General features: G+C 32.9%; 1 protein-coding gene across 2 annotated transcripts in view; it reads left to right on the forward strand.

The window, feature by feature from the left end:
• Window positions 1–256: 256 nt before the first annotated feature.
• The window catches only part of LOC134684121 (uncharacterized), a 55,698-nt gene continuing 42,431 nt past the window's right edge, over window positions 257–13,523 (forward strand). The window contains exon 1 of one of the 2 annotated variants that reach the window (XM_063543403.1): window positions 257–433. Coding sequence is in view for 1 of the 2 variants with exons in the window: in XM_063543401.1 (XP_063399471.1) it covers window positions 556–570 (15 nt within the window). In the remaining variant the exon portion in view is untranslated. Of the gene's footprint in view, window positions 434–454; window positions 571–13,523 lie in introns of those variants that run through there. The other variant, XM_063543401.1, reaches the window with a different exon arrangement.

The following is a 13,523-nucleotide window of genomic DNA, read 5'->3' on the forward strand; positions in this document are numbered from 1 at the left end:
ATGACATTGAAAAAGTCAGTACCAAATAAAAAAAAAATCGTGCTAGAATTTAATTCTTCTATTCGTCCCTTCCATTTACATTTCAAGAATGTCTTTCATTGTGCACACTTCATAGAGCGACACCTGCTGAGAAAAAATTACTTCGAAGTGAACAAAATGAAGAAAATATCGAATCGTATTGGATTTCAACAATAGAAAAACCCACCACGAAGACATCCAATGTAAAGCCAATGCGTCGATAGCCAAGATACTACGTACAACGGCACGCTAAAAAGTTAGATATAGTTAATCGATCTAAAGACAGGAATCGAAGACTGTGTAGAATCCGGACAAAACAAACTATGTTATGCTTTACTCCTACTGATTGTAAAAAGGTTAAATAGTCCAAGCTTATCGTTTTGATATCAGGAATTTCTCTCTTTCTGTACACCAGGTAAGTGTGTTTCATTGTAAAGCTTATATATATTGAATTAACTGGTGTCTTGTGTTAAACAAAATGTAAAGGTTGAGTATTACGTAGTTGTTCTTTTCTGTGACTGGAGATCAGTTATTTAAATGTTTGCTTTTCATGTAAGTATTTCTTAATTTTATTTTTTAATATAGTTTTATTTTCAGGTTATTTACTCTGAATCTATACTTTTATATTCAGGTGGATTTTGTTTGTTTGTATACTTTTAAAATATTCCTTAGTTATCTATTTACTTTGAAAAATATGAGTTTATCAAATTGTGTTTATAATTTCAATCTTAAAGTATGACACCTATACTTGTAAATGCCGAATACGTAATGATATCTTTATGTATGAAAGTTGCATTTGAAAATTGAAATTATTTTCATTTTTTTGTATGATTCATTGAAAATCGTCGAATTTATTTAATAGAGTAAGTGCATAAAGTTTATTTCAAATTATTATTTTAAGTTAAATATATGATCACTGTATACTAAGATTACCTACTGTTGTAATATATCATTTTCGTTACCTAAATTTGCTATCATTATCTATAAAGATTAATTGAAGTAGTAAATAAAACTGCAATGAAGATAACACAGAAATTTATAACATTCAAAAATTAAAAGTATTTTCTTTGAAGCCAAAAAGTACGACGCGTTCCCTATGTCTCTTTTTCGTCGAATATTATTGTAAAACAAAGCGCTGTGTAAAGAAAACAATAGGTATTTGATATGTTTAATCACAATAATTTCATTGATGTTCTCAAAGTGAATTGAACGAACAATAAAGTCAATCTAAGTTGTCTCATAGTTTTGAGATTATAAACCAACTAAGTCGTGACGTCATTAGATAACTTTGAAAAATACTAAGTCTTATAAATTATATATGTGCTTGTCCAAAGTTAAGAGTTGCTGTTTGTAATATATGTTTTCCGTTTATTATATTGTGAAAACTAAGGTCAGTTGTGTTTTTTATTTGAATTGTTTCACATTTTGTTAGGAGGGGTTGGTTCCTTTTCCAGATGACTTTACGGTAATGTTTATTCCCTTCTTTTTGTTAAAGCTTTTGCGGTTTTACTATTGGTACTTAAATACACTTCATTTCGTACTCATTTGGATAGTAATCTCGTTGAAAACTATACCACAACTTATGTTACAATTTAACTGTTGCCAAATCGATGCCTTCAATATATACATCTCCGGATGCAGTGTTTTCTCTCTGTGTTGAACATCCATTTCGTTTGAATTGTTTAACTTTGTCTTATGGGTGCCTTTTAAAGCCGACTATGCGGTATGGGATTTGCTCATTGTTGAAGGCCGTACGGTGACCTATAGTTGTTAATGTCTGTGTCATTTTGGTCTTCTGTGGATAGTTGTCTCATTGGCAATCATACCACATCTTCTTTTTTTATATTGGTGGCATCAAGCCATTTGTCTGCTATATATTTATAATTTTGAAAATTGAAAACTAGAATAAATTTTGCAACTTAACTAGGTGTTTTAGCACTCTTCATGTTCTTTACGTCAAGTTGCAAGTCTTCTCACCGAATAAGAAATATCATGTTGTGTTTACCTTGATTTCACAAAGACCTTCAAGTTTTATATTGAAATAAGAGAAAACAATAGGCTTTCATCATATCAAATTTTAACGATAACGCAAAATTGTATAAAATTGAAAATCTGGTTCGAAGAGTAACTGTTTCAATACAGTTTTCCTCGTTTATATTTCGTACTACATATAAATATGTATATAAACATGGACCAATTCATCACAATCTAACGGACATCGGGCTTTGTTTTTAAATTTCAATATATATAATAAGTAAAATCGTTAATTTAATTTTGCAAAATGAAAAATTATACCAATTTCTGTTAGCAATTACTATATTTGTAAGCAAGAACATAAGAAAAATAAAACAAGTTTGTCAGTTAAAAAACGAGCGAGAACATAGCTTTGAAATAGACTGTAATCTTCAAAAGCAAAAAAATAATTAAGCGATTATTTATTTTCAATCTATTATAAGACATCGTCTTGAATACACTCATCATATATATCAGGATTACATTTTTTTACGTCAGACATGAGTTTAGTCTTCAAAAGACTCATCAGCTACGCAAAGTTAAAGGACGACTAAAATAAAACCCGAAAGGTTTTGCCAAATACAGCTAAGTACAAAAATGTAGGTAGCCGACTACACCTTGGGTAAAAAATCCGAGAATTTTCAACAAATCAAAGTGTTGTAAAAAGTTAATTTATAATTATAAACATATAAATGAAATTTCATGTCAACACAGAAGCGCTGAATTTATATACATAAAGGTATTCTGTAGTATGGAACATATAAGTATTGGTCAATTGCGGCTGCGCTGTCTGTGTATCGATCTGAGCTGAGAGAAGTCGAGTGGTCGTATTGGTTTGTATACCGGAAATCCATTACCATAAAATGTTAGGTTGGGAAACTTTTAAACAATAATTTGAGACTGGGCCTAAACATATGACAATTACCGTTAAAATTGCATTAAAATATCTGTGTTTGTGTATATCTGAACACATATACTAATACCATTCATATCTTTCGGTAGTTGTAACAACGAAATATCAATGAATATAGATTAAAAGGTCAAGGCTACTAAAAGGTCAGAATGGAATACTTCCTATAGCCGATTGTAAAAGATATACCCATTGCTACTAATAACAAAGATATTTAAAAAAACACAATAATTAGTATTTCGAACACGTGCATCCAGTTAAAGGTCACTGAATAAGAGAGGTAACACTTTTAGAGTGTACTAAGTCTTAACCTTATGCATAAAAGAAGTTAACGATTGTAGACAGTACCTGGTTTGGTTTGTATAAAATCTATTTGAGCAGGGATTCAGTCAGAGTATCTTCCCGGTGATAATTAGGCTTTCGTGAAGCTATAGTTACATGCATGAAATATATGTTTCACAAGAATACTTTAGTTGAATTGGCTCACAGCAACCGCTCGTCATTCAAAAAATAAGCACCATGTCCACATTAAATGTTTCATTCGAGATGACATGTGCCTCCAAGAAAAATTGCTCATGAAAATTTAAGAAAAAGTTGATAAAAAAAGATGTTCATGGTCTAATAAGCATTGAAATGTATAACTATTAGAAATGAAAGCTTTTTTTTGTAATTTCATAAGGGTGTAAAAGAGCAAATTGTTTAGAATGAAGCACAAAAAGTTATCAAAGGTACCAGGATTATAATTTAGTACGCCAGACGCAAAAATTGTGCTTCAGTAAAGACTTTTACAACGCAATAAAATTACAACAAGAACCATAATTCAATATCAATTACTACACGTGCAAAACGTGACAATAGTAAAACCGTGCATAAGCACATATCTTGATTTAACCTGTAACGTCATAGTTGTAAAATGCAAATGTAGTTTTGTAAAAATGTTGAAAGTACGTACATTTGGAATATAAAGCGCTCCATACGAAATAACTATAAGCAAACGCTTTAAGGTAACACGATACCGAATGGCATATCTCCCGATTTCCAAACTTTTTGAGCACACGTGTTCTTTGAATCGAGTTACATCGGAATATGTAATAAAAAATGGGGGTCACCTGTTTTTCTTAATTGTTGTTATATCTTGTCGTAATTTCACATGCGGGCCTCAGTGGCCTTAGCTCTTGTGGTCTAAGCGGTGACCAATAGTTGTTAATGTCTGTGTCATTTGGTTTGTTGTGGAGAGTTGTCTCTTTGACAATCATATTCCATCTTCTTTTTTTATAAGTAATCGAACGACTGTCTCACTGACCTGTCCACACTGAGATTTTGAGTTTGAATCGTGTACATGACAGGTGCGCTCGTCTCCAATCTTAATAGACTATTTGTCTAGGATTTTCCAGCTTTATCTAAAACGAAGAACCCTATGACAATTCATAAATCGTTTAAAGCAAAAAATCTAAGATTTTTTTAGTACAACTAAGATTTATGCGAAATGACTTTTCATTAGCGGTTCTTTTTTTAGTCAAATGATTAGTAAAAGTTAAATTTATCAATTCAACAACTTAAAAATAATAGAGGAATCAGACACGTAGTACAAGGTTATTTATAGGAACTTCCTGTTTACGATTTATCAATGTGATGTCAATAGACGCTTTCGAACATTTTCTTGGTAAAACTTCATAAAGAATAATCAACTTCCTCTTAACTTTGATTTTGCACGGACATAGCTCGGAATAAGTAATTAAAAATACTAGTTTGGAAATATTTTAAAATGCAAAACAATATGTAGCCAATCTCGGTATACCTGTATGCATATTGATAAAATTGACTTGTCTGGCCCAAACTTGTTTTGAATTGAATTGATGATGGAAGTGTTTAATGGCAGTAACTGGCTCTACAACCCTCGCACTGTAGCTATTCCATTCAATTGTTTCACATTAATGCCTTTTTATAACCGAATATACGGTATGGGTTTGTCTCATTGGTAAAGGCTGTACGGTTGATTATGATTTCTTACGTCAACTTCATTTGAACTTTGTTGGATAGTTATTTCATTGACAAACTTAGTTTTATGTTGTTTAGTCAGGTTTTGAAACACCCAAATGTCTGCTCAAAATTAACATTTGCACATGTTATGATCCCCATCCATTTGTACATGCATGTCATGTTAGATGACCATAACTCTATATCTAATGTTGAACAACGGTCTTTAACAATGCAAAAGTAACATGTTTGAAAAGGTTAAATAAAATCAACTGTCTGTTTAGTTTTATATTTTGGAAATTGTATATAAAAAATGTTTGAAACTCTTTCAATTGCCGTTTTAGCAATATCTACTTGATTGAGTCAGCCATCTTTTCATTGGTGGAGGAAACCGGATTGCCAAACCTTCAATAGAGATTAGAAATCGAAGGCATCTGCTACGTAAGGGTTCTGACCCACGACCCTAGTGTTGACTGGCTAGTGATATCGTAGATTTACAACTTAGACCACGTGCAAGGGTAGGGTTTAAACGGGCAGAACTTGTGCATTGCACTAACGGAAGCCAAGCATATAATATTGCGATTTCCACCGATCGTTCAGTTTCAACTAAAACTGTACTCGCATTAGGGTTTCGACTTTTCAATCGTTTAAAATAGCAATTGATTTTCAAATGTTCACGTTTTTCACAAAGCCATGGCGATATACTGGTTTTTTTTCTTAAATGTTGTTCAAATTAGTTTCCTCTGTTATTTTGTCATTATGTCAGTCTTTTGATATTGATTTTTATGCCCCACCTACGATAGTAGAGGGGCATTATGTTTTCTGGTCTGTGCGTCCGTTCGTCCGTCTGTTCGTTCGTCCGTCCGTTCGTTCGTCCGTCTGTCCCGCTTCAGATTAAAGTTTTTGGTCGAGGTAGTTTTTGATGAAGTTGAAGTCCAATCGACTTGAAACTTAGTACACATGTTCCCTATGATATGATCTTATAAATTTTAATGCCAAATTAGAGGGTTTACCCCAATTTCACGGTCCACTGAACATAGAAAATGATAGTGCGAGTGGGGCATTCGTGTACTGGGAACACATTCTGTTTGTTGCTCCCATTGAATCTATAAATTTTGTCTATGGATTCCAGAGTCACTACTTGGTATCCAGTAGAAAAGCTATTAAACCTTTTCAAACATGAGATTATGTTGTAAACTTTATGATTTAATCAAACGCCTCAGGATTTAATTTTCGATTGCAAGATTAAAATCTTGTAAGGTTTTAACATACCCAAGATCAATTTTAATCGCTAGATTTACATCTCAGTATTTAAAAACTCTCATAACTCAAATATAATTCTCATATCTCTATAAAAATAAATCTGGGGATAATTTAATTTAAATTCAGTATCATGCAACATTTTGTAAGAGAGAATGAACGAAAAGAAGAAACAAACTTATTGGTATATAATATATATTTGAAAAAAATGCATATCAATAAAAATACAAAAAAAAACCGTAAGATTGAGTGTCGCTTGCTATACTTCCAGTGGCAAATAGTTCAGACATATTCAGGATCCCTAATGATAGACACAACATATATGAGTAATAAATAGAAGTCAAACATGCCCGTACCAAGTCACATAGTCGTACATGTCTTTGTTGTCGCCGTTGTCAACTGAATAGTAACTTTACCAACGGTCATACTGCTCTTATGAATGTACGGTCAGGTTGACATCCTGTTAGAAACTTTACGTATACACTCTGACAAGGGATTCATTAGAAATTACTCTCGGAATAATCGTCATATAAAAAACGTAAAATAACAAAATATAATATCTGGAAAAATGAATACATTAACACCATATGCAGGAGCTGCTGAAATATTGCGACAGAAAAAAGCAAATATAAAAAAATAAGGCATGGCACGATTGCCAAATGGACAACTTTCACCAGAGACCATATGACATAGAAGTTAACCACTATGATAATTTATCGTACGGCCGTCATCAATGAGCTCAGCTACAGAAGGGCCCGGAGAGACAAATATAAAACAATTCAAACGAGAAAACTAACGGCCTGGTTTACCATATTACATACAAAACAATAAGCAAAAAACAAATATAATTCTCTTCGGCAACAAACGAAACCCACTGAGTTACAGGCTCCTGACTTAAAACAAGCAGATGAAGATTGTGGCGGGGTTAAACATGTTTTGTTTGATTGAATTTCATAAGAAGTAAGCTGACATAAACTATTTTGTCATAAGACTTTGATCTTAGTCATTCCTCATTGTCGATTTCAAGATGTAAATCAAGATACGAGATAGATTGAAAGTTGAAAAGAAATTACCTTGTCAAATACAGGTGTCACCAAAGAAGTTGATCAATTTTCTCTATTTTTTATTTCACTAAAATTGTATACGATACTGGAACTATTTATAAGGTAAGAACTCAAATTTGCCAAAACTTATGTGGTTTACAGTTGGTGGCCAATATCAAGCATAAAATATTTGACTATCTCCTGTGGCATCATTTTAACAGTAAAGTAAACTTACAAAGCTTTAAAATTTGAGAATTTTTGTAATAATAAATTCAAACTGTAACCAAACTTTATGAGATCTTTGTACTTAAGGCAAATAGATATCGTTCCAAGCCTACATTGTACAGATGTATTTTAAAGGAGTAACACTACGAGTGTTGCATATGGAACAGGTTATTTTTGCTATTACGGTTAGGTTTAAGTAGCTCAGTATTTAGTTTTTTATAATGCGTTTTACATACCGTTTTCGTCTCTATGTCGTTTTTTACATACCGTTTTGGTCTCTATATCGTTTTTTTACACACTGTTTTAGTCGTTTTTCATTTTTTAGATCGCGTGGTCAGTTTGTTTTGAAAAGAAAGATATCTCAGTAGCATGGGTTCGAATCCCGGCAAGGGAGAACAAAAAATTTTTTAAAGCTTTTGCAAATATTTTTGTTCCTCCCTCGCCGGGAGTCGAACATATGCTACTGAGATATTGTGACACCAAATCGCCTGCACTGCAGCCGTCCCGCTAGACCACACGACCACCTGGACTTATATATATATATATATATATATGTACGAGTTGTATACAACTCGTCTAAACATCAACCTAACAATGTTAGATCTGTAAATTTGCTTTCGCAAATTTTTGGTTCTTCCCTCGCCGGGATTCGAACCCATGCTACTGTGATATCGTGACACCAAATCGCCTGCACTGCAGCCGTCCCGCTAGACCACACGACCACCTGGGCTCTCAATAAAAGAGCTTTCGGTGGCCATATGTTACCTTTCCACGTCAGTTTTAATCTAGCGGCGTACTACAGTACATGATATATAAGGCATGAAGATGTTATTGTTACAGATCAGCTAAATTATCTATAGTAAAGGATCCTACAAATAAATGTAAGATACAGTCACAGAAAATAATTATATTCATAAGTACGTCTGAGTCAGTGACAACCCTACAACAGATGTATCCATCGGATCGCCATCAATGATGGTGATACATGGCTGTGTACATAATGTATATACAACTCGTCTAAACATCAACCTAACAATGTTAGATCTGTAAATTTGCTTTCGCAAATTTTTGGTTCTTCCCTCGCCGGGATTCGAACCCATGCTACTGTGATATCGTGACACCAAATCGCCTGCACTGCAGCCGTCCCGCTAGACCACACGGGTGGTCGTGTGGTCTAGCGGGACGGCTGCAGTGCAGGCGATTTGGTGTCACGATATCACAGTAGCATGGGTTCGAATCCCGGCGAGGGAAGAACCAAAAATTTGCGAAAGCAAATTTACAGATCTAACATTGTTAGGTTGATGTTTAGACGAGTTGTATATACATTATGTACGAGTTGTATATATACGAGTTGTATATATATATATATATATATAAACAACTCGTCTAAACATCAACCCAACAATGTTAGATCTGTAAATTTGCTTTCGCAAATATGTATATATATATATGTAATATGTAATTGCAGTTTACACACACTATCAGAAGTTGGTGGCTTTTCAGTTTACGCTTTTTATTCACTGCAGACTATACTTATTTTTAAAATCTGTATTGCTCTCTGTAAACTTTTATGCCATCAATAAGAAAGACGTATTTATATATTTAATTAGAATAGATGTATATATACTATCGTAACTAGATACATTATACTTTAAATATTTACGTTACAAGTCACGTTGTCTAATCGCCACTTGTTTGATTGCATTGTACCGTCAATGAACTATTATTACAAACTTTATACATTTTTGTACATGCGCACATGATCAAATTAAAATCATTAGAGTTTTTCAACTTTTACAATTGTCGCTGATTTGTATTGCATCATTATTCGTATTGAAAGTTCCATCCTTTGGTTGTTAAACTTGCACCATAGCCAGACAGGGTTACGTCGTAAATGAGACTATTCTTAGTTTTCATTTAAATCGATGATTTTATTTTAAAATGATACAACCCTGTAAAAAAGTAGGATTGCTTAAAGCTATCGAAATTTAAAGCAATATCTAAAGAATGTTGACAGTTTACGACTTAAACTCTTTGGTATATTGTTAGGTCTTGCGCACTCAGCATTTTTTATAAAATTTTAGAATTGATGATTTTATTTGAAAATGATACATCCCTGTAAAAAAGCAGGATTGATTAAGGCTATCAACATGTTAATAAACAATATCTAAATCCTGTTGAGAGTTTACGACTTTATAAGGTCTTGCGCACTCAGCAACTTTTGAAATGTCAGGTAACAGAATTACAATTGTATCCGACATCAGTATACCCGTTCAGCATGATACCAGACAGAAACAACATAATCCATCACTCAGCACCATTCATTTTGTTGTGCATTTGTCACACGTTTTCTGTAATATCCCTTGTCATTGTTTAAATGTAAACGCCTCCCATATGACAATATCGTAATTTTTAATAAGTCCAAAAGTCGTTGTGTCAATTATCTATCAACAGTGTTTACAAAGTACTTGAATAATCATATCAAATGATGACATTGTTGTTCCTGTTCACTGCAAGACAGGTGAAAATTGTTGATAAAACTGTTTCAAATTTTCAAGTTTTTGCATAGTGGATGTGTTCTGACTTCCCATTAAATTTGTATTCTAGCTTTAAAAAAAAAACAATGAAAGAAAAAGCACAGCAATATATTAGCTATTTAAAAAACATTATTTATTGTATCGCACCATGCCTATAACACATATCCTCATGCGCTCTGATATTCGACTTTAGGATTTTAGAGTACACCAAGAACCAGTAATTCAGTGGTTGTCGTTTGTTGCTGTTTTACATGTTTGTTCCCTTCGTCTTATCATTTGTACATAAATTAAGCCGCTAGTTCTCTTGTTTGAATTGTTTTACATTTGTCATTTGGGGGCCTTTTCAAGCTGTCTATAAGGTTGCGGCTTTGCTCATTGTTGAAGGTCGTACGATGACATGTATTTGTTATTGTCTGTGTCAATTGGTCTTTTATGAAAAGTTGTTTCATCTTCAATCACTCCATATGTTCCTTTTTCTACTTATTTGAGACTTTGCAGTGTGTGCGGAAAGGGGGGTATCATTAGTGACGTCACAATGTAAAACTTATTTCAAGACAGTCAAGGGGAGGACATATACGTATAATGGACCAACATTTCTGTATATATATATATATATGGATATAATACTTAGTATTGGTGTTCTAAACCGGTGCTTGTCTAGCGTACACAATTATAAGCTTGATATCTTTGGTTATTTTTTTTTTATTAATTCTGCTATATGTATGTATGTATGTATGTATGTATGTACTCCGAGATTCCGCCAGTATAGACGCACCCCTTGATTGACTGCAAGGATACAGCGGATCCATGTACACTCCCTAAGGGTTAATGGAGATATGTCCTTTACAATATTAACCCACCACCAGAACAATCTCCATCCCAACACCGACCAAGGGAGCATGTAGGACACCGGGAAAACTGTTATTATGGTGGAGGAAGCCGAAGTACTCGGAGAGAACTATATTGACAATTGGATGGTTTTGTTTTAATTTACCATTATCATAATTTCAACAACTACAAAACGTATCTTGATGCTGTATATGATAACTAATGAAAAGTTATGATAATAAAAAAGATAGCAATACCTATAAACTAATAATATAACATTATGATAATGAGAAAATAATGATATTAAAGATAATGAAACTATCTAGAGTGGAATAGCATTGTGTACACTGGGCCTCGAACTCAGCACTTTTGTCATCAAAGTCAGCGCTTTGAGCGACCGAGCTAAGGAGGATCAAGGAGTGCTTCCCTATCTCAATCGCTATCGACTGGATGTACTACTAATACTAGTAATAATTTAAAAAAAAATGAAAATGTATAATGAATGACTGTTTATTAATTAGGTAACACTTATCTTTCTCTATTACATTTGATTCACAGGTTTTATGCTTTTGACGTCTGTAATAAGATATAAAAAAGGGAAATTAATTTATCTGTGTATTGTTCACTCAAGTGTTACATATCTCTTTCTTTTCCATAATTGCATTAAGAATGGGTGTTACGTAAACTAAAACTTTGACAGCTACATTTGTTTTTCGACTGTTGTCTTTATTCAGATAAATAATAGTGTTTTCGTATATAATGTTAAAGTAGTGCATTAAACAAAATCAGAAGATAAATTGGTTTTTACTAAACAATGCACTTATTATCACAAAGCGGCTTATTCGTCATTTTACGACCCTTCTACTTGTGCGTTGTATTTTTACTAATCGTATTTCAAAAGTTAATTGTTTTCTTCAGTTTCAGTTATGCCATGTTAAACGCTCATGTTTTTAAATCATACTCGAATTGGTAGGGATGTCTTTAAAAGAATTAGTATTTTTATTTTTATATTTATGATGGCCATTTTGGTACATTTAATAGTCGCCATTTTAAAACTTAGTTTAAATGTCGGTCTATAGCCAATACTGTTTGACAAATAATACTATGGCAAATTTGATGCTTTTTTCATCAAACCCACAATTTTTCACAGGTCCGAAGGACTACCATTTTTACGAAATAAAACTCTCACCCTCTAACTTAAAATATTCAAATATGGATGCATGCTAGCACAGCTGGTTCAATGTGTTTAAGGTGACTGAAGGAGATGGGCTACAATGGCCAATATTGGCCTCAATTTTCAGAAATTTTCAAATTCTACTTATTCGACCGTTTGTGTATGGCTTTTCTTTTCCTTTGGACGTATTCATTTCATGAAAAACATTTTTTTTTATTTGTAGTTATGAAGTCATTATGCCGTGTTTCGACATCACTTCACTTGTATATTTGCTGACTTTTCGAAACTTTCCACCTTACAGCCACTTCTCCATTTGAATAGAACAAACTTATAGATTCAATCTTGGCTACTAATAACATGTTCTAACATAGTAAACGGCATTTTTCGCCTTTGGCACTGTTGAGAAGGTACCTAACACTACAGGGAGATAATGATCAAAATGTATATCCATTGTATTTTTTCTTATAAATTGGTTGGTTCAATTTTTTTCAGTTTTTTTTATATTTTTGTCTAAGGGGTAAAGTAAATACTTTGCCAAAATTTTATGAAAATTAAACGAGCCAAATTGATTTTAGAGAAAATGTTGGGTATCACCTTATAAACTCGGACAACGTACACACATTGTCATCTCCGTTAACCAAGAAAACAATGATAATTTTATGTAGGGTTTTCAAAAGATGAAATTCTCCAGTCTATTAAAAAACTGAAGAATGACAAAGCTTGTGGTGAAGACGAAATTATAAACGAATACATAAAATCCACATCAAACCAGTTTTTATGCATTTATGAGAAACTTTTTAATATTATATTTGATAAAGGTCTTATTCCACATAGGTGGCTTATAGGTACAATTAAACCAATTTATAAAAACAAAGGAAACTCCAAAGATCCAAAGAATTATAGACCAATTACTATCGTTAGCTGTCTGGGAAAACTATTTACAGCAGTTTTGAATAAAAGACTTAATGATTTTTCAGAAGAGTTTACCTTAATACAAGAAAATCAAAGTGGTTTTCGGCAAAAATATTCTACTACAGATAATATTTTTACCTTGTATTCTTTTTTTGAATTATTGAAATGTAGGAAAAAGAAATTATATTGTGCCTTTATAGATTTTGAGAAGGCTTTTGACACTGTATGGCGAGATGGTTTGTTTTATAAAATGTTGTTAAATAATATAAATGGTAAGACGTATAAGGTTATATCTAATATGTACTGTGATACTAAATCTCGTATCTATAATACTAAAATTACGAGGTCCAATTTGTCAGCCGTCATCACGCACACACGACGAATCAAGGAATTCAACTTTATATATAACTAATATAGTACAAAGGTGTAGATTGAAAATTACACCACTTCAGGCCCTTTTGTTTTCCACATAATTAATATTGCCAATAATTAAGAAGTTCCGGGCCGAGTCCGATACCGATACCGATACCAATAGTATATATTCACCTGTTACCGATTACCTTATCTGTACGTTCCGCATCTGACAGGCGCACCACCAAACGGTGTATTCAGGATTAGTATACCCA

The sequence above is a fragment of the Mytilus trossulus genome, chromosome 9 (genome assembly GCF_036588685.1).
Source record: "Mytilus trossulus isolate FHL-02 chromosome 9, PNRI_Mtr1.1.1.hap1, whole genome shotgun sequence".
NCBI lineage: Eukaryota > Metazoa > Mollusca > Bivalvia > Mytilida > Mytilidae > Mytilus > Mytilus trossulus.